This window comes from Leptodactylus fuscus, chromosome 5 (genome assembly GCF_031893055.1).
Source record: "Leptodactylus fuscus isolate aLepFus1 chromosome 5, aLepFus1.hap2, whole genome shotgun sequence".
In the NCBI taxonomy this organism is placed as follows: Eukaryota; Metazoa; Chordata; class Amphibia; order Anura; family Leptodactylidae; genus Leptodactylus; species Leptodactylus fuscus.
The window spans coordinates 130722775-130745589 of NC_134269.1; the positions used below are offsets into that span (position 1 = coordinate 130722775).

At 43.3% G+C, this 22815-nt stretch overlaps 1 protein-coding gene across 1 annotated transcript in view; it reads left to right on the top strand.

Moving 5' to 3' along the window:
* Positions 1-18269, top strand: part of ASZ1 (ankyrin repeat, SAM and basic leucine zipper domain containing 1) — a 78836-nt gene extending 60567 nt beyond the window's left edge. Inside the window, exons 10-13 of the mRNA XM_075275867.1 lie at positions 973-1082; positions 6344-6446; positions 7198-7311; positions 18105-18269. Of these exons, the coding sequence (XP_075131968.1) occupies positions 973-1082; positions 6344-6446; positions 7198-7311; positions 18105-18269 (492 nt within the window). The remainder of the gene's footprint in view (positions 1-972; positions 1083-6343; positions 6447-7197; positions 7312-18104) is intronic.
* The last annotated feature ends 4546 nt before the right edge of the window (positions 18270-22815 follow it).

Sequence of the window (22815 nt, forward strand, 5' to 3'; positions counted from 1 at the left end):
GTCCTGTAGACTTGGATTTACCTTGTACGGAGTTTCCTAAAGGACCTGGCTCCTCTGCCCACTAGCAGCCTGCTCTATATAATAAAGCTTTATCCTAGTGAACAGAGAGACCAGGTCCTTTAGCCCAGTAGGATTTAGACTGCTTTATATAAGAAAGCAGCACTTATTCCACACACACCCCTGTATCTCACAGCAGGGAGCTAGGTGATGTGTATGTGATGTGTATGTGTGGTGCAGACACAGGCTGGCTCCGTACACTCAGCCCCCCCATCCCTCTCTCCCCCCACACAGCAGGGAGCTACGTTATGTGGCTCCCTCAGCAATGAGCTGGGGGCCAGGTGCTAGTGTCCATAATGAAGTGAATAAAGTAAGATAGTGGACAAACAAAGCAGTTTTGCTGAAGCAATGTATTTAGGAAAAGTCTTACATCCACATTAACAAGCAGTATAGATGGAATCATTTTTATGATACCACCCCTTTAAATTAGCCATCGCCCCCCCCTAAACCGTTTCAACGCCCCCCAATCTTCTCTGTGCCCTTTACTGCCCCCCCTATAGGCCTCCAGCGCCCACAAGGGGGCGTTATCGCCCACTTTGAGAAAGACTGATTTAGATACTGCTAATCTTTGTGTGGGAGCAACACAAATTAACATTGTTGCTCCTGTATGCACACTTTTTTTTTTTTTTTTTTTTTTTTTAATCAATTTTGTGCTGTACAGCTATGGCTAAGGGTTTTATCTTTTAATGTGTTTTTTTGTTTGTTTTTAAATCTGACATTATGAATGAAAATTATGGAAAAAATCCTTTGAATTGTTGTTAAGCTTTAATAATGCTTCTCATTAAGTCACTGATGGTGCTGAAGTGTCTAAAATGCCTAATCTGGTGCAAACTGCTCAAAGTTTTGACACCTTTAGCTTTCTAAATTTCCTTCAATGAGAATAATATTGCTATATTAATTATTTTATGTTTTAAGGTAGGAGTTAAAGATGAAGATTGTAAAAAAATTATGACTGCAATTAAGGAAATCTATGTTGAAGAGACAAAACTTGGAAAGTTGCCTTCACTTTCAAAATTGGAATCCAGGTATTCTCTCATAAAGTGTTGGGCTTCTCATAAAGAAAAAGATTTAACTGAATACTTTTTTGCCATAAAAGTTCACTAGATTGCCTTAAAATTTCAAACAAATTATCTAGGGAATTAGTGTGTTACCTGAGTTAGGGTTATGGCATAGAAATGTCCTAAGTATCATAGATATGTGTCAGACATTTGCTTTACCAGGGTCCATCTATTTGGACAACTAAGGGAGCGTTCACACTATCGTTGGTACTGTCCGTAGTGTCCGTTGCTATGGTCCGTTACAAGATTTTAACAACTGACTCTACCTGAACCATCACAAATCCATTTAAAATTTCTATTGATTTCATTAGGATTTTATCTTGTGTCCGTTACTGACCGTTAGTGTGCTTTGTACACCCAATCTGTCACAAGTCTGTGTTTTTTTTTTTGTTTTTTTTTCACGGACAAAAAATATCTCACAATCAGGATTTTTAATGTCTGTTAAAAAAAAAAAAAAAAAAAACTGATTCATGACTGATGTCAGGCCTCCAATATTTTCTAACATTGAAGTCTATGGCTAACGGACTTAACTCTACAGAGTTATTGCCGTTATTTTGTGCCCATTTTTCTGCACATGCTCAGAAAGCAGAAACAAAACTGTGCAATAAAAAACTGACAATAAGGCTGCATGTCCGATTTTGTGTCCGGTTAAAAAAAAACAAAAAACTGTTTTGCCGCAGAGAGCACAAAGCGCTCACGGCAGGACACTTTTCAAACCCATTCATTTGAATGGGTTTGAAAAATGCCTGCAGGTTTCAGTCTCCTGTCCTGTTTCGGGCAGGAAACAGAAACCTGAAAGCGGAGACCTTGGGCGCAGATGTGAATGAGCCCTAACTGATGCTAATGTGTCTATTTTTTAATTGATCCATTTAACTAACATAAGTTAGTGCCCATTAATGTCTGTTATGTCATGTGTACGTTTATTTATTTTTTTTAACGGACACCTTCATTACGTAATCCAAAAGCAGTGTGAACCCTGCCTATCAATTTACACAATAAGGGGAATTTGTTATGAACATTATTATATGTAAATTTGTAGACAATTAAAAGGTAATCCTTTTTGTAGATATAAATAATTAAAAGTTTTCAGATTTTGAAAGATTTATGGTACTCTAATGATCTTATAAAGGGGACCTTTCACGTCCTCCTCTTTATGTTTGGCATTATATACCACTAGAAAGCTAACAGCACACTGAATACAGTACAAGTGTATGTAAGAGTACAATCCAAAACAATACAAAAACCGTTAGAAAGAGAGTTTGTTTTTCTGTTGTTTAAAATTGATGGCTCTGATCATCATGTATGAACAGGCCAAGCATACAGATATACAGCTTCAATTTGGTGAGACACAGAAATCGTTGCGAACATACTATGCACATTTATCTTAATATTAGGAGTCTAATAAAAAAATTACAGGATACTCTCAATGCGTGAAAACACTTAAAGTCCAGTGCAATTGAAACATGGAATATTTATTATCTTAAAAAGGAAACAATGTGCTGGTACATAATGCAAATCTACAGATGGCAACACATATATGTAGGATAATAAACCTTATGAGGGTTAGGCTGGGGATTTTTTTTTTTCACCCTGACAAAACACAAAGCCACCCATGATAGGAGAAAGAACAGCTGGCGGAGGCTAGAAGAAATAGCAGTAGGGCTGATTCCGTTTGTATACTTGGTATACAACTTCTGGCAGTCAAAACAACTGATCAGCACTGGGTCCTGGTACTGGACCCTGACTGATCAAATACTGATTTCTCATCCTTTGGATAGGTCATCACTGTCCAATTGTGCTAGGGCCTGGACAACCCCTTGCAACCCAGATTATTTTTGTACACTTGAAACCTAATTTTGGATTATTTTTTTTAACTTTCCTTGTCAATTATTACCTTTGCTTTTGATCTTTTCTACCTTTATTTTTATTTTACACAATATTTTCTCTTTTATAATTTTTCTAATGCCACATCACCTTCTTATTTTAGTATCTTAACACTTTATTTTTATTAATAATTTCACGCCTTGCTATTTTAGTTGGTCACTAAGTTTTGTATAATTTCTAACACTCATTCCTATAAGGTGTATATATTCCACATTCCCTATTTAGAGTGTTTTTGAAAACTTGCTTTGTGTTCCCTATGTTTTGAGGACACTGTCTCACTTAATGCCTATAAGGTTCCCTCTTAGCTGGTGAAAATTGGCCTTTCTGAAGTTGTCTCCCTCTCCCTTCTAAACTTTTTATTTAAAGGGATTCTACCATTAAAACACTTTTTTTTATTTTTATTTTTTTTTTGTAGATAAGACGTCGGAATAGCCTTTAGAAAGGCTATTCGTCTCTTAACTTTAGATGTGATCTCCACCGCGACGTTCCTTAGCAATACTGGTTTATACCGGTATGCAAATTAGTTCTCTCGCAACGATGGGGGGCGTCCCCCACTGCTGCTCGAAAACAGGCTCCAGCGACGCCTCTATCTTCTGGGGGTGTCCCCAATGTTGCGAGAGAACTCTCTAGCACCGCCTCCATCTTCTTCAGAACCTATCCCTGTGTCTTCTTCTGGCAGTGGCTTCAAACTTCTAAGCCTAGGGCAAAGCCGACTGCGCATGCCCGTCGGCCACAAGAAAATGGCCACTTACACAGTATTGTAGCGGCCTTTTCTTGTGGCCGGCGGGCATACGCAGTCGGCTTTGCCTGAGGCCTAGAAGTTTGAAGCCGACCCCCAGAAGAAGAGGCGTGAAGACCCCGTTCCTGAAGAAGATGGAGGCAGCGATGGAGAGTTCTCTCGCATCATTGGGGATGCCCGCAGTGCTGCGAGAGAACTCATTTGCATACTGGCGGAAAATGGGATTTTAACAAAACGGTGAGGCGTAGGAGAAAAATAGCCTTTCTTAAGGCTATTCCATCGTGTCAACCAGAAAAAAAGGTTTTTAATGGTAGAATCCCTTTAAATAGGAACGGGAACCAGAGAGCGGCTTCACATATAGTACAGACCAAAAGTTTGGACACACCTTCTCATTCAAAGAGTTTTCTGTATTTGTAGATTCACACTGAAGGCATCAAAACTCAGAAGTAACACATGTGGAATTATATACTTAACAAAAAAGTGTAAAACAACTCAAAATATGTCTTATATTCTAGGTTCTTCAAAGTAGCCACCTTTTGCTTTGATTCCTGCATTGCACACTCTTGGCATTCTCTTGATGAGCTTCAAGAGGTAGTCACCTGAAATGATCTTCCAACAGTCTTGAAGGAATTCCCAGAGATTCTTAGCACTTGTTGGCCCTTTTGCCTTCACTCTGCGGTCCAGCTCACCCCAAACCATCTCGATTGGGTTCAGGTCTGGTGACTGTGGAGGCCAGGTCATCTGGTGTAGCACCCCATCACTCTCCTTCTTGGTCAAATAGTAACAGCCTGGAGGTGTGTTTAGGGTCATTGTCCTGTTGAAAAATAAATGATAGTCCAACTAAACGCAAACTGGATGGCATAGCATTCTGCTGCAAGATGCTGTGGTAGCCATGCTGGTTCAGTATGCCTTCAGTTTTGAATAAATCCCCAACAGTGTCACCAGCAAAGCACCCCCACACCATCACACCTCCTCCTCCTCCATGCTTCACGGTGGGAAACAGGCATGTAGAGTCCATCCGTTCACCTTTTCTATGTCGCCCAAAGACACGGTTGTTGGAACCAAAGATCTCCAATTAGGACTCATCAGACCAAAGCACAGATTTCCACTGGTCTAATGTCCATTCCTTGTGTTCTTTAGCCCAAACAAGTCTCTTCTGCTTGTTGCCTGTCGTTAGCAGTGGTTTTCTAGCAGCTATTTTACCATGAAGGCCTGCTGCACAAAGTCTCCTCTTATCAGTAGTTGTAGAGATGTGTCTGCTACTAGAACTCTGTGTGGCATTGACCTGGTCTCTAATCTGAGCTGCTGTTAACCTGCGATTTCTGAGGCTGGTGACTCGGATGAACTTATCCTCCGCAGCAGAGGTGACTCTTGGTCTTCCTTTCCTGAGGCGGTCTTCATGTGAGCCAGTTTCTTTGTAGCGCTTGATGGTTTTTGCAACTGCACTTGGGGACACTTTCAAAGTTTCAAAAGGGGGGTGGGGTGTGAGAGCTCCGGGATTACTGTGCTGTCTATCTTCAGAACAAGAGTTATGGGAATACCCCTTTAAAGTAATGATGGCCAGTCGTTTTTCTTTACTTAGTTGCTTTTTTTTCTTGCCATAATACAAATTCTAACAGTCTATTCAGTAGGACTATCAGCTGTGTATCCACCTGACTTATGCACAACACAACTGATGGTCCCAACCCCATTTATAAGGCAAGAAATCTCACTTATTAAGCCTGACAGGGCACACCTGTGAAGTGAAAACCATTTCCGGTGACTACGTCTTGAAGCTCATCAAGAGAATGCCAAGAGTGTGTAAAGCAGGAATCAAAGCAAAAGGTGGCTACTTTGAAGAACCTAGAATATAAGACATATTTTCAGTTGTTTCACACTTTTTTAAGTCTATAATTCCACATGTGTTACTTCATAGTTTTGATGCCTTCATTGTGAATCTACAATTTTCATAGTCATGAAAATACAGAAAACTCTTTGAATGAGAAGGTTTGTCGAAACTTTTGGTCTGTACATTAGTTGTTCAATCACTTGACTAAATCTCACTCTGTAAGCCTTGCAGTTAGGTAAAGTGTCAGGCGGAGGTGTTCTGGTGAAGGACATGTCAGTCACATCTCACAGATACCCAGAGTATGACGACTGCTTGACTAGATAAAGGCTACCCGTAGTTCAGGTAAATTGGCATATGCTGACCTAAGATTGTAAAACCTTGTAACTTGACTTTTCAGCAATAAAAAGTTTAGTGAGGGGCAGCATAGGAAAGTTCATTATTTGATGCTGCATATGGTAAGGTCAATTTAGGGTGGATAAACAGCATTATATAATTGAATAATTTTTCAGCTGGAAGTGGTGGTCATGAGGGATCTTTTAGGCTTTGCTCCTTTTTGTTTGTGCACATTAATATAGATGGTGTTAATGTGGAGAAGCAATTCTAGGAATGTCCATGGAGCAGCTTCTTTGAAAATTTACATTGTGAGATCACTGACATATTTACATGCATTTTCCTTTCCTGATTTTTTTTTTTTATTTTTTAATTTTTATTTTTTTTTTAAATTCCACAAAATATAAAAAAATAATTGTTGATTCTTTGTTTTTTTCCCCATGACAGTGATGAGCTGTTTGCCTTTCTGCTCAAGCTGAATCGGCAGTGCAGTGCTATAACTCATGCAGTGGTAGCTGTAAGCAACCAAATACCTTTGAATCCTCAAAAGGTAAATACAATGCTCTGATAAATAAAAGCGTATGTAGCCTTGGGTGGTCGCTTTATTCAATTGTTAAGAGTAAAACAGTGGAGTAAATAATATGTATAAAGAAGTGTTGTTTTTTTGTTTTTTTTTATGTCTCTAGAGTACATGCTAACATTTTTTATTTTTTTTTTTAAACTTAACCATAATGTCATATTATGTACCTCTTAAGCAGTCATTGTATAACACTCCCTTTTGACGTTATTTTACAGTACCCAAAGTTATAGACTTCAATGTCAGTTTCTGAGTGTGTACTATAGATTTCCAGGGCTTTAGATATCCTGCACTGATCAGTGTAATGTCATATAAGTGTATATATGGTGGTATGCACATCCTTAGTAAATGTGACTTATTGGGGGTATTTAAGAACTCCTATCATGCTCTGGTGTTAATATTGTTTCAGCCACTTAACAATTCTGGGACACCACAGGAGGCCTCAGATTTGAAACTTACGACGGTCAGGAACTGGCATAGATTTTGGGTATAACTAGAGTTTTGTGACATAAGTTGCAGACCCAGGCCTTCCTGAAAAGTGGCAAGCTGCTTGGGAAATGGACAAAGTAAAATGTTTTGTTTTGTTTTTGGTGCAAATAGCCACGTGTCAAGTGTGGCACTTTTGTGGCTGAAAACTGATGTGGCCAGTTTAGCAAAACCTACATTTTTTTATTGTATTTTTTTTCTTAAATTACATTTAACTTTCTGCTCATTTTATTAATAGGTAGTCTTGGAGTGGGATTCTTCTCAAAATTTTTCTACTGTTTGTGAAGACATTCTCACAAGTGTTACAGATATGAATAAAGAAATCTGCAGACTTCAAGGTCTGTTAAATAAGGTGTGTAGATCTTTATGGACTTTTTTTTTCTTCTTTTGGCGCAAAGTAAAGATGCGTGATGGTATGAGTGATAAAGTAAGATCTGTTAGAAGAAAGGTGGAAATGTGACAGAGGGAGAAGGTGGGAAAGTTAAGATTTGGTGTTAGCACCAAATCATTCACTTCCAAATCAACAACCCTGTGACAAGCTCTTGTCAAGAAGGGTCACTTTGAGTAATGATCTGGAGGGGAAAAAGTGACAGGATAGGATTCAGTAAATTGAACACTAGTGTCACAAAGGAATTTGTTGCTGAATGATGCCATGTGGAAGTTAAACTGCAAAAGAAGTTACAACACAGTATCATGTAATTCTGGAATTGAAATGAGGATAAAGATACATCAGGGATAACTAGGGGTTATAAATATTGTGCTGCAAATAAGACATACTTATGACCTCCTGGTTAAGAAAATAAATAGAAGGAATAGCAGCGCACAGCGTATTAAGTAAGCCCACACAGGCTGTAACGGAAGAAGTTTTCATCTCTTTCTTAGGAAATGTAAACGGCAAAGCTAAACTAACATTTCCAAAAATAATAAAACTTGGGAATCTAATTCATAAACTTAGATCTTGATTTATATGATCTTGCACTGGACATACATACAGACTCCTGGCTGCATAGAATGTGTGTTCAGATTCCATAAGTCTTAAGGAACAAGCACTTAATAAGCATGTTGGCTATATTTACAGTGTACTTAGAGATTATATTTTAACATGTACCTGTTCTTCAAAGGGAGGTTAATTTGTTTTGTGGATTATGGATTCTATGCCTGATTTACATATATTGGCATCTAAATTCAGAAAATCTAATGATGATGTTGTTAAATTGTGCTTTTAAAGAGGACCTTTATGTCCTTCATGTCCTCGGGAACATGCGTTTTAATATACACCAGGGTCATTCCATATCAAGTGATCCAAATATGAATTTTTTTTTTTTACCTGACGTCTTTAAATTTTTTTTTATTTTTATGAAGTAAAACTTAAGTTAATTACAAATTAAAAGTTTAAAATTTTTTTCTTCATCCGTTAATTTTTAAAAGACTTCTAAAGTTTTGAAAGCGCAAATTTTGGCCTGATGTAGTTTTACATTTTTTATCATATCTCGAGCTAGAATTAAGATAAAGAGGTGGGAGAGGCATCATTTTTCTCAGAACGGTATCAGCTTTCATTTAATATGTCACAAGACAATGTTTCTTTTTATTTTGTTTTGGTGAAATTAAATTCAAAATTTCGATGCGCAATTGTGAAAACATGTATGTTTTAAAATTGTGAAAAAAATGCATGTGTGTTACTTGTGTTCTTGGTTATACTTGTACAGAGTTTCAAATTGGGACCAAATTGGGATCAATTTTTTTTTAAAAAAATTTCTAAGCCTTGAATCATCTGATTTTATGTTTGTGTGAGCTTCTTCCTTTTTTCTTTTCAAATTACAACTTGCTGAATTCAACATTTATATGCAACAATAAAGAGACACAAAAAACAAATCCCGTAAGTGCCAGAATAAATACATCTTAAGGCTCGTTCACATCTGCGTTCTCCTCTCCGTTCTGCATAAAACAGAGGCAGGATACGGAAACCTGCAGGAGTCTTTCTCACCCATTCATTTGAATGGGTGAGAAAGCTGTCCGGCCGTGAGCGTTTTATGCTCACCGCCGCGAAACCGGATTTTATAATCCGGACACAGAGTTGGACATGCAGTACTCTGTGTCCGGATTTAAAAAAAAAACGGTTTCGCGGCGGAGAGCATAAAACGCTCACCGCCGATAACGGCCGGACCTGGTCTGTGGTTTCCGCCTTCTGGCATGCAGAAGATGGAAACCACAGAACGGAGACCCTGAACGCAGGTGTGAACCTAGCGTTATCATCATAACACAACTTGTCCAGCATTTTCAACCTGAATGCATTGAACAAACCAAAAGAAGAAACCTGATCATATCCTCAAGTGGGATTTTCTAAATACAGTTTCACCCTAATTATATGATAACAAGATTAAAAGAACCAATATTTGTAACACCTATTTCTACATGTAACAATCGTTTTTTATTATATCACTAAACATTAGAGATGAGCGAACAGTGTTCTATCGAACACATGTTCGATCGGATATCAGGGTGTTCGCCATGTTCGAATCGAATCGAACACCACGTGGTAAAGTGCGCCAAAATTCGATTCCCCTCCCACCTTCCCTGGCGCCTTTTTTGCACCAATAACAGCGCAGGGGAGGTGGGACAGGAACTACGACACCGGGGGCATTGAAAAAAATTGGAAAAAGTCATTGGCTGCCGAAATCAGGTGACCTCCATTTTAGACGAATAGTGGATTTCAAATCCGGGTCATATGAGAATGTGAACTTTGTGACTATGAGACAGGGATAGCTGTACAGGCAGGGATAGCTAGGGATAACCTTTATTTAGGGGGGAATGTTATTAAAAATAACTTTTTGGGGCTCTATCGGGTGTGTAATTGTGATTTTTGTGAGATAAACTTTTTCCCATAGGGATGCATTGGCCAGCGCTGATTGGCCGAATTCCGTACTCTGGCCAATCAGTGCTGGCCAATGCATTCTATTAGCTTGATGAAGCAGAGTGTGCACAAGGGTTCAAGCGCACCCTCGGCTCTGATGTAGCAGAGCCGAGGCTGCACAAGGGTTCAAGCGCACCCTCGGCTCTGATGTAGGAGAGCCGAGGGTGCACTTGAACCCTTGTGCACCCTCAGCTCTGCTACATCAGAGCCGAGGGTGCGCTTGAACCCTTGTGCACACTCTGCTTCATCAAGCTAATAGAATGCATTGGCCAGCGCTGATTGGCCAATGTATTCTATTAGCCTGATGAAGTAGAGCTGAATGTGTGTGCTAAGCACACACATTCAGCTCTACTTCATCGGGCTAATAGAATGCATTGGCCAGCGCTGATTGGCCAGAGTACGGAACTCGACCAATCAGCGCTGGCTCTGCTGGAGGAGGCGGAGTCTAAGATCGCTCCACACCAGTCTCCATTCAGGTCCGACCTTAGACTCCGCCTCCTCCGGCAGAGCCAGCGCTGATTGGCCGAAGGCTGGCCAATGCATTCCTATGCGAATGCAGAGACTTAGCAGTGCTGAGTCAGTTTTGCTCAACTACACATCTGATGCACACTCGGCACTGCTACATCAGATGTAGCAATCTGATGTAGCAGAGCCGAGGGTGCACTAGAACCCCTGTGCAAACTCAGTTCACGCTAATAGAATGCATTGGCCAGCGCTGATTGGCCAATGCATTCTATTAGCCCGATGAAGTAGAGCTGAATGTGTGTGCTAAGCACACACATTCAGCACTGCTTCATCACGCCAATACAATGCATTAGCCAGTGCTGATTGGCCAGAGTACGGAATTCGGCCAATCAGCGCTGGCTCTGCTGGAGGAGGCGGAGTCTAAGGTCGGACCTGAATGGAGACTGGTGTGGAGCGATCTTAGACTCCGCCTCCTCCAGCAGAGCCAGCGCTGATTGGTCGAGTTCCGTACTCTGGCCAATCAGCGCTGGCCAATGCATTCTATTAGCCCGATGAAGTAGAGCTGAATGTGTGTGCTTAGCACACACATTCAGCTCTACTTCATCGGGCTAATAGAATACATTGGCCAATCAGCGCTGGCCAATGCATTCTATTAGCTTGATGAAGCAGAGTGTGCACAAGGGTTCAAGCGCACCCTCGGCTCTGATGTAGCAGAGCTGAGGGTGCACAAGGGTTCAAGTGCACCCTCGGCTCTCCTACATCAGAGCCGAGGGTGCGCTTGAACCCTTGTGCAGCCTCGGCTCTGCTACATCAGAGCCGAGGGTGCGCTTGAACCCTTGTGCACACTCTGCTTCATCAAGCTAATAGAATGCATTGGCCAGCACTGATTGGCCAGAGTACGGAATTCGGCCAATCAGCGCTGGCCAATGCATTCTATTAGCCCGATGAAGTAGAGCTGAATGTGTGTGCTAAGCACACACATTCAGCACTGCTTCATCACGCCAATACAATGCATTAGCCAGTGCTGATTGGCCAGAGTACGGAATTCGGCCAATCAGCGCTGGCTCTGCTGGAGGAGGCGGAGTCTAAGATCGCTCCACACCAGTCTCCATTCAGGTCCGACCTTAGACTCCGCCTCCTCCAGCAGAGCCAGCGCTGATTGGCCGAATTCCGTACTCTGGCCAATCAGCACTGGCTAATGCATTGTATTGGCTTGATGAAGCAGTGCTGAATGTGTGTGCTTAGCACACACATTCAGCTCTACTTCATCGGGCTAATGGAATGCATTGGCCAATCAGCGCTGGCCAATGCATTCTATTAGCGTGAACTGAGTTTGCACAGGGGTTCTAGTGCACCCTCGGCTCTGCTACATCAGATTGCTACATCTGATGTAGCAGTGCCGAGTGTGCATCAGATGTGTAGTTGAGCAAAACTGACTCAGCACTGCTAAGTCTGCATTCGCATAGGAATGCATTGGCCAGCCTTCGGCCAATCAGCGCTGGCTCTGCCGGAGGAGGCGGAGTCTAAGGTCGGACCTGAATGGAGACTGGTGTGGAGCGATCTTAGACTCCGCCTCCTCCAGCAGAGCCAGCGCTGATTGGCCGAATTCCGTACTCTGGCCAATCAGCACTGGCCAATGCATTGTATTGGCGTGATGAAGCAGTGCTGAATGTGTGTGCTTAGCACACACATTCAGCTCTACTTCATCGGGCTAATAGAATGCATTGGCCAGCGCTGATTGGCCGAATTCCGTACTCTGGCCAATCAGCACTGGCTAATGCATTGTATTGGCTTGATGAAGCAGTGCTGAATGTGTGTGCTTAGCACACACATTCAGCTCTACTTCATCGGGCTAATAGAATGCATTGGCCAGCGCTGATTGGCCGAATTCCGTACTCTGGCCAATCAGCACTGGCTAATGCATTGTATTGGCTTGATGAAGCAGTGCTGAATGTGTGTGCTTAGCACACACATTCAGCTCTACTTCATCGGGCTAATAGAATGCATTGGCCAATCAGCGCTGGCCAATGCATTCTATTAGCGTGAACTGAGTTTGCACAGGGGTTCTAGTGCACCCTCGGCTCTGCTACATCAGATTGCTACATCTGATGTAGCAGTGCCGAGTGTGCATCAGATGTGTAGTTGAGCAAAACTGACTCAGCACTGCTAAGTCTGCATTCGCATAGGAATGCATTGGCCAGCCTTCGGCCAATCAGCGCTGGCTCTGCCGGAGGAGGCGGAGTCTAAGGTCGGACCTGAATGGAGACTGGTGTGGAGCGATCTTAGACTCCGCCTCCTCCAGCAGAGCCAGCGCTGATTGGTCGAGTTCTGTACTCTGGCCAATCAGCACTGGCCAATGCATTTCTATGGGGAAAAGTTAGCTTGCGAAAATCGCAAACTGACAGGGATTTCCATGAAATAAAGTGACTTTTATGCCCCCAGACATGCTTCCCCTGCTGTCCCAGTGTCATTCCAGGGTGTTGGTATCATTTCCTGGGGTGTCATAGTGGACTTGGTGACCCTCCAGACACGAATTTGGGTTTCCCCCTTAACGAGTTTATGTTCCCCATAGACTATAATGGGGTTCGAAACCCATTCGAACACTCGAACAGTGAGCGGCTGTTCGAATCGAATTTCGAACCTCGAACATTTTAGTGTTCGCTCATCTCTACTAAACATGTAATTTACTAAGAAGAATAGTCCAGTAGTTACATCCTCATTCTATAAAATATGAACTAATCAAACAATTAATAGGACGTTTATAAACTACTGGCCTTTTATAATCAATTTGTCCCTTTTAGTGAGTGAAATGTAATCTTGTCCATAAGCGCTTACTAGCAATTAGGGTTGAGCCGATCTTGACTTTTCAGTATCGATTTTAAAATCCAATTTCCGATCATTTTTCATTCGAACCCCATCTCGATCCCAATTCCAATCCCAATGCAAGTCAATGGGATTTTTTTTATTAATCGGAGATCGGATTTTAAAAGCAATTCTATTCATTATACAGCATGGAATCTAACAATTGAACGCTTTAATTGTTAGAATCCATGCTGTGTAGTGAATCACTAAGTAGCCAGAGGATTTTTTTTTAATCCTCTGTCTACTTAGTCCCCCCTGGTGTCCACTTACCTGCAGAGATGGCTGCTCTGGTGCCCGGTGTTCTCCTTCTTCTTCGCCTTGCTGCCGCCCCACGCTGCTCTTCTCGCCTCGCTGCCTCCCAGATTAGGAGAGTGTGGGCGGGTACTGGGAGGGGAGACGTCACGTCTCCCCGCCCTGTACCCGCCTACACTCTCCTAAGCCACAAGCCCCGCCTTCCTAGCTCTTTAAACACTAACCTGGGAGGCGGTGGCAGCGAGGCGAGAAGAGCAGCATGGAGCGGCAGCGTGGAGCGGCAGCGAGGCGAAGAAGAAGGAGAACACCGGGCACCGGAGCAGCCATCTCTGGTAAGTAAGTAGCTACTAGAGATGTTAGTTTAGTCTCCCATTAGAATGAATGGAGGCAGCTGGCGCGCAGGGGGTTAAGGCTGTGTGCCGGCTGCTTCCATTCATTCCTATGGAACCGCAGCGGAGCCTTCACACTGAGTATACACTCCACTCAGAATGAGCGGAGCGTATACTCAGTGTGAAGGCTAAGCAAAGCATTGTGGGAAATAGTACCGATCTCGATCCCACCTAAAAAAAAAAAAAAAAAAAAATCGTGTTCAGAATTCCGATCGCAATCGTGAAATTTTCTCGATCGCCGATCGGAATCCGATCTTTTCCGAACACGATTACTCAACCCTACTAACAATGTGTCACAGAGTGTGTTCGGCTCCACCTGAGTTAAAGGGATTCAATCATTAAAATGGCATTTTTTTTCTCCCTAACATGTCAAATTGCCTTAAAAAAAGCTATTCTTCTCCTACCTTTAGATGTCTTCTCCGCGTCGCCGTTCGGTAGTAATCCCGGTTTTCTTCTGTATACAAATGAGTTCATTCACAGCACTGGGGGCGGTTTTAGACCTTCCCACTGCTGTTTTTCGGTTTCAAAAATGATGACTTCTCTATGACCACTTTATTTTTGCCAGACAGATTGTACTTTGAGATAGTACCACTTAATATTCTGTATGATGTATTGGGAAGCTGCAAAAAAATTCAGAATGGGATAGAATTGGATAAAAACTGTGTTTAGGAGACTCTCTGTGCGTCTTCTCCCAGAGCTGGGTTCAAACTTCTAGGCCTTGGGCAGAGCTGACTGCGCATGCCCACAGGCCACAAGAAAATGGCTGCTTTCATGCCGTGTAGGCGGCCATTTTTCTTGTGGCCGCGGGCATGTGCAGTCTGCTCTGCCCGAGGCCTAGAAGTTTGAACCCAGCTCCAGAAGAAGACGCGCAGAGAAGCCATTCCTGAAGAAGATGGAGGAGGCGCTGAAGATTTCTCTCGCAGCATTTGGGTTGCCCCCAGTGCTGTGAGAGAACTCATTTGCATACTGACGACAACTGGGATTTCTACCAAACGGTGGCGCGGAGAAGACATCTAAAGGTAGGAGAAGAATAGCCTTTCTTAAGGCTATTTCTACATGTACCGTATTTTTCGGACTATAAGACGCACTTTTTTTCCCCAAAATTTGGGGGGAAAAGAAGGGTGCGTCTTATAGTACGAATGCGGCGCCTGGCATCCGCTGTAAGAGAGGCGGAAGCCGGCAAATGATAGACGCCATTACAGGTGCCGGGGCCTGCGACATCGCTGCGCTCCTATGCCCTGCATGAAGCCAGCAGCGGGAGGAGTGATGCTTAGATCCTCTGTCCCCCCGCCGCTGGCTTCATGCAGGGCAGGGCAGCGATGTCTCAGGCCCCGGCGTCTATCCCTCCCCGGCATCCGCCTCTTTAGTACAGCGGATGCCGGGTCTGCAGTCTGTCAGCGGCCCCTTCTCCCCCGTACCTGTAAAGATGCAGGCCGGCTCCTGCGCGGCGATATCGCAGGAGCCGACCTGTTCGGGTGACAGCCGGGAGCCTAATGAGGCTCCCCGGCCTGTCACTGCTGTATTAGTATTGCGGCTGGTCTCTATGACCAGCCGTAATACTAATAGACAGAATGTCCCATAGACGGCAATACAGTTGTATTGCCGTCTATGGGACTTGCGATCAAGTGACTGCAGGTTCAAGCCCCGGGGGGGGGGGGAATAAAATAGTAAAAAAAAAAAAAAAAGCTTTAAAAATATGAAATAAATAAAAGTTCAAAATCACCTCCTGTCCCTAGAATATATATATAAAAGTAGAAAATCATATGTCATAAACCACCGGGTTTTTTTCAATAAAAGGTGATCTAAGCAATAGATATTCCCCAAAATGGTAAACTAAAAAGTACTTCTGGCCCCGCAAAAAAAATAAAAAAATATGCATCCCCGTACAGCTGCAGGGTCACCTGTCAATGTGGCCTTGCAGCTGTTGCAAAACTACAACTCCCATATATTAAATATTTTACCAGTTTTTGCTTCAAAATTTTTTTTCCCTATTTTCCTCCTCTAAAACCTAGGTGCGTCTTATAGTCCAGTGCGTCTTATAGTCCGAAAAATACGGTAATCTACAAAAAAGTGTGATTTTAATGGTAGAATAGCACCTTTAAAGAGGACCTGTCATGGTTTCGGGCACAGGCAGTTCTATATACTGCTGGAAAGCCGACAGTGCGCTTTATTCAGCGCACTGTCTGCTTTCCCGATCTGTGCCCCGGGTGAAGAGCTATCGGTACCATAGCTTTTCACAGTCAGAAGGGCGTTTCTGACACTCTGTCAGGACCGTCCTTCTGTACAAGCAGCGCCAATAGCGCTGTGCTTTGAGACCGGGGAGGAACGCCCCCTGCCCTCCTGATAATACTTGTCTATGGATGAGTACTGTGTGCAGAGGAAGGGGGCGTTCCTCCCCGCTCACACAGCACAACGCTATTGGCGCTGCTTGTACAGAAGGATGTTCCTGACAGAGCGTCAGAAACGCCCTTCTGACTGTAAAGAGCTACGGTACCAGGACCGTTAGCTCTTCACCCGGGGCACAGATCGGGAAAGCCGACAGTGCGCTGAATACGACTTTCCAGCAGTATATAGAACTGCCTGTGCTCCAAACCATGAAAGGTCCTCTTTAATGGCACCATTCAGACGCGGAAATTTTAATTTGTCAATTATATTTAGTTTTTTTATTTACAAGACATTTTGGGATGGGGTTTGTATCGAAGGGCTAGTATATCCAAAATAAATAGTTTTTCAGTATAGGGGTATACTCAAATAAAAATAAAACATAGCTTTTAATAAATATGATTAAAAACGAACTATTTGTGTATCTCGTGACTGCTATTGTGTTAGTGTTAACACAATATATGTACTGGGACCTACCATCCAGGTCCCAGGAAATGTGGTTATTACCGCAACCTTTTTTGTTTTTTCTATTTGAATATTCTCCTTTAACTCTCCTGATGATCCTTGCGAAACGCGTAGAGAGTGTTTAAATGGGGCTTACAAATGCCACTATCCTAGTCTACTCTCTTATACTTACTTGCTAACGGTGCAGCTATAGTGATTGTAGTGAGTGTAGCTTTAGCCTACTATATCCGACCTAGTAGGGGCAGACTGCTATACTTGCACCGATACAGCTAAGAGGGCCACTATTGTTGGACCCAGTGACCGTATCTTGTGCAGACAATAGGGAGGAGTGACAGGAGCGTTGACATTGGCCCTTGGAGTTATCTTGGGGGAACTGGCCGTACGGGTGGGTGAACGCCACACCGCTCTGTCAATATTGTGCATCATTGGTAGTGGTGTGGTTTTCCCCGACTCAGACCACCCCTATGTTCTATCCATGAAAGGATACAAGTGTGCAATACTTGTTGTTAACACTGTAACACAATAGCAGTCACGAGATACACAAATAGTTCGTTTTTAATCATATTTATTAAAAGCTACGTTTTATTTTTATTTGAGTATACCCCTTTACTGAAAAACATTTTGGGATGGGACATTAATGCTGTGGGGGGGGGGGGGTTGTTTTGTTTTTCTATTTATTTTTTTTTAAGCCTGTCAAGAAGTCTAATATAATCCATGCAGGCTTTCTCCTTCCGCCTTGAGTTATGATGAGCAATTTCTCTACTAATAGTCAGTGTTTGGGTGGTAGGTCTGTATCAGACACATCCATTTCCTTCTCACAGTGTCAGCTGCTCGCTAACCTTTTTTAATTTAAGCCTAAACAAGAAAATTTACATTAAAGTGGAAAATTGTCTATAAGCTTAAATAAAAATCAAGATTTTATTTTTAAGCAAAATTGCTTAGCCCCACTGTATGTAGTTTCTTTTTGGGTCTAGTTCACACATTGTGGCTTAGTATTGTGGATAGCACAGTCTTCCTGTGGTTCAGTCATTTTAGTTCCATGTTTGTTGCTTCTTGGTCCTGTGGAAAGATGAGATTTTGAATCTGGTCAGTTTTTTCAGAAAACATTAATAATTTTATCTAACATGATGATAATTTTTCAGCGCTTTACAAATCAAAAAACTTTTTGAAATACTCTGATCTGTTTTTATGTTTGGTTCTTCATTTCTACTGCCGTGGAGTACACAAACTAGCTAGGTATTCCATTGCTCTTACATGCTTCCTATGTGCCAAAAAGATTTAACTTTTATATGTGTGTTTTAGTACCCCCAAAATAGTGAAATTTGCATGGTGGTCAAGGGGTGATACAAGTTTTTCAGTCTTGAAACCATAGGCAATTTTGGTGACTCTAGGCATCTCACGAGTGTATTTTTCTGCCAGTTTCAGCATGGCCAGAAGAACAATCCCTGTCGTGTTTTACCATTGGAAGAACAGCAAACTTGGAGTTGGTGGAAATCTGGGAGAATGACTTTGATAGCAATGTTAGGTTTGGGGTTTGTGATTTCAATTTTTCATATTGCTGCAAGGTATAAACATATACTGTAGTGCAATAATATGCTAGATGTGATATTTGATTGTTGTATATGCTCTAGTAAAGCTAAAAAAAATAAGATTCACATGGCCATATTCATTTATAAAGAATGGGACTGTGTTACAACTGTAAATCCCATTCCAACTGTGGGTTCAGTGATCAGAACTATAAACACCAAAAACAGCTAGAACTGTATTTGCAGCTGTGATATAGTCCGTATAATATGGACGTAATATGGCTGTGTGAATGCATCCTTACAATGTTCTTCAGTTTGTTTTAGCAGTTGTAAAATATTTTATTTACACTATCCATCATAAATATTGAAACAGTATTGTGATGAGACTTTATTGTAAGGGAGCGTTCACACTACCGTCGGTGTCCGACATGTAGTGTCCGCTCAAAATCTGTCACGGACACTAGGAGCGGACACTAGATGTGTCCGTGACACCTGTCATTCACTTGAATGGGCATCGGGTGCGTTCTTTTGCACTCCGTGCCCGTCCTTCCCTGTCCGCAAGAGAAGATGTCCGACTTCTCAAGCGGACAGAGGAACCCTGCATGCAGGGTTTTTCTGTCCGCTTGAGAAGTCGGACATCTTCTCTTGCGGACAGGGAAGGACGGGCACGGAGTGCAAAAGAACGCACCCGATGCCCATTCAAGTGAATGACAGGTGTCACGGACACATCTAGTGTCCGCTCCTAGTGTCCGTGACAGATTTTGAGCGGACACTAGGAGCGGACACTACATGTCTGGACACCGACGGTAGTGTGAACGCCCCCTAATACTAGTTTTTACATGTACTGTGTGATAAATGGAGGTCTTTGTTTTCAGTGTTAGTTATTACTTATGTTCCTTAAAGATGACTGCACAGTACCTATAGTGGTATCTTATAAATAAGATTTATGTAATGTTTATTTAGTAAAGAAACTTGTCAACAAAAGATAATGTCATATGGTTCAGACAATAAATCCATTTCTCATACTAATCGGTTTAAAGAATTTCCTCCTAAATGAGCATGTTTTAACTCCCCTGTTTGTGTGTGTTCGTTTTTCTTTGTTGTTTTGTATGTTTTGGATATATATAGTATATATTCTTTTTAAGTTTGCTGGTCATATGACGGTGTTCATTTAGGGCCCACTCAAGATTTTGGCCTGGTATCTGTCTGCTGCCAATCCTTAAAAAAAAAAATAGATTGGTCAAAAAATGGATTCAAACGGGCACACATATCATGGTCCGTCATTTTTGACTGATTAATTAGTGGCTGTTCTTAAAACAAAAAAAATTACTATCCATTGTAAATCCATTTGTGTCTGCCTACTATAGACCTGAATGTTTTACAGGAAGCAAAAAAAAAATGATTCATACATGTTCACACAAGCACACTCTTCATAACTAGTAAAAGCCAGAAAAAGACACTCTCCTTACTCACTAGACACTAAATGGAGGGCCTACATTACACCCCCATCACCTGGATCATCGGAGGTATTGGTGCCCATTTATTGGGCGCGTCTTCGAGTCACGAGATGAGTGGGTGTCTGGCTTAGTCTATTTGAACATGGACGGCAAGCTCCAGCGTTGCGGCTTTACATTACAGAGGGCCGGCCTGTATACATCAAACGTTTGTTATCTTTACAGTCAGTGGTTTATACCTTCTATACGCCCTGACTTTATTTCACTATTTAGCTTCTGATGATCTGGTGTCTGCCAGCAGAAATGCATCAGGCAGGGCATGTGGAGTGTGCCTATGTGACAAACTCTAGCTTTATCGGTGTAGTGGGCAAGTGCAGAAGTGAAGTACTCAAAGAGCCTAAGCTCCAAAGTCAAGGGGTGAACCAGATCCGCAATATGGAAGAGACCACGCTCAATCCAGGGGCGAACCATAGCAGCTGTGAGTCCCCCCGGGAGGAGTGGGTGATACAAAAAGGAGATCAGAGAAGAGCAACGGGAGGACAACAGGAAAAGTTTAGAGCAAGTTATCCAGATATCTCTGGTAAAACGAAAGGGCTCTAAAGGGGGTAGATGGAGGGGGGGAGGACCGGGACCACAGAAATGCATTAGGGTGGATCGGGGCCCAGCCAGAGTTTCTCAATCTCGACCCATTTCGTATAGACCTGACGGGCCGCCCAGAATGGGATACAACGTAAGTACGAAGCCTAATAATAATGCAGGATATGTGGAACCGCCAGCCCCAGTCCCTTGGCGACAAGGGACGAAGCCCACCTGAGTCCTGTAAGCATGTACACACGGGTCTGATCGTGATCATCCTCTAAAGTGTCCACCTGGGTTGCAATGTGATGGAGGTCCTGCCGTAGGACTGATATTTCAGTGCGGCTCTCTGTACGGCAGTCCTCCGTGATCTCAGAAACCAGAGAGCGAGTGAGATATTGAAGCCATTGCGGTGGAAGCGAAGACAACTGGGGTTCAGGCTGGCCCGCTTGCAGGGGTGGAGATACATATGATGATGGAGGAGAAGACAAGGCAGCATAAGGAGATAATGCAGGGGTAGCACCAATGTTGCTCTCCGCCCCCCACGAATGCGCAGGTGAATCAGTTCTCTGTAGCTGTTGAGGAGACAGGGCCTGAGAAGCAGCAGTTGGGAGGGACCTGTCTGATGATGCAGGCCCTGAGGCAAAGTCAGAAGCCGCAGGCTCAGCAGCTGAAGGAGCTAGGCTAGGGAGCTGATGAGAGACAGGCTGTTGGAGTGGAGGATGGGAGACAGCAGGCAGTTCATGGTCAGCAGCAAGAGCAGCATGCTGCACTGAGGGAGCTGGCAGGGGAGATGGACTGTGCCACCATCTTGGATGCAGGGGACAGCAGCAGAAGGAGTCCGAGCAGCGCTGTTTACCTCATACGGGGAGCCCGCAGGAGAGGAGAGTGATGCCCGGTCCAGCTGAGGAGGAGTGGAACCAATCTGCCATATTGATGGAGCCTGTTGCAGGGGAGCCGTCGGCAGCGTGTCTGGGACTGGTGTGGCCTGTAAAGATGGCCGCTGCCACGTGGATGCCCGGGTGGAGGACGACTGAGGAGCCAGGTAAGAGGCAATGCCCGGCTGCCCCAAGCGTACAGAAGGGGCAGGGGGCCTGGAGATGGAGCTGGCAGCAGTTTTTGTCCCCATGAGGGGAGCGGGGAAGCTCATGTAGTGGCTCGTAGCGGCAGGCTGGGCAGGAGCAGCGGGTAGATGCGTCCGCTCACATCGGTGTTTAGGCCACGCCCCCATCTTCAGGTATATTCTGACTTGCAGGGCCATGAAATGAATGGGTGATGCTGATAAGTAGAGATGAGCGAGTATTGTTCGGATCCAAACAGCATGCACGCATTGAAATGAATGGACGTAGCCGGCACGCGAGGGGTTAAGCGGAAGTACCAGGTGCTTCCATTCATTTCAATGTGTGCGTGCTGTTCGGATCGGCTGATCCGAACAGTACTCGCTCATCTCTACTGATAAGGGCAGAGTCGCGTTTATGACTAAATTACCAATATTCCTGGATAACTGTTGTCGTCCTAATTAATTAGGCTGAGTGCCAAGGCAGTAAAGAAATTACACCACTCTGTGTTGGTATTCATTCTTCTCTCAGCAAAAAATGTATGCTGACGCACCTTTATTCAAGACCACGGGGGTTAAATAGTAGCCAAGAAAGTAGGCTAAGTTCACACGGAGTTTTTTGGTCAGGTTTTTGGCAGAAATACGCCTCCAAACCCTGAACCAGAAATCATCTCACTGTTCAAAGTATAAAAAACGCTTCTGAGTCATTTCCACTAGCGTTTTTTTCCGCTATTGGCAAAAAGGAAGTGAGGTTTCCATACTTTTTGAAGCCCTGAGCGTTTTCCAGCTCACGGCTTCAATGCAACTTAATGTGAGCTCATTTTTTGGTCAAAAACCTGAAGCAGAACCTGAAGCGTTTTTGTGAAAAAACCTGATCAGGAAACGCCAGGCGTTTTTTTTTAAAAAAAAAATATAATTCATGACCACAGGAAACTCCTCAAAAAACGCTTCAGGAAACACTTCAAATGGCAAAAAATGCCTCAGGAAACGTCTCGTGCGTTTTCCGTTCCGGTTTTGACAATGCCAAAACACTGACCAAAAAACTCAGTGGGAAGAATATGCAACTCTGTCTCCCAAGATGTAAACAGGGAGTCAGTGCCTCTGTTATGCTGCCCTCTATAGCAAGCACCCTGAACATCATGCCCGACTTCCCAGAAGTCTTCACTGCATAATGCGGGGTTATAACCAAATCAATTTCTCAGCTACGGACGGCACCGTTTCTGTCTGGTTGGACTTCATCAGCGCAGCCTAGAGAGAATTGATTTGATTTAAGTGAGAGGTTGTGAGACCAGATTGTGGGGATAACGTCTTTCCTTAGGGAGAGACCACCTTCTCAGGTGTGTGGAGACTTATACAGCCATAGTTGCTCCACTGCAAGGGAACATGGGAAGAATATGCAAATCTGTCTCCCAAGATGTAAACATGGAGACAGTGCCCGTGTAAACTTACCCTAAGAGAGATAACAACAGCGTCAATTTTTATATTAATTTCTGATTGGTATAGTACATCTCAATCAA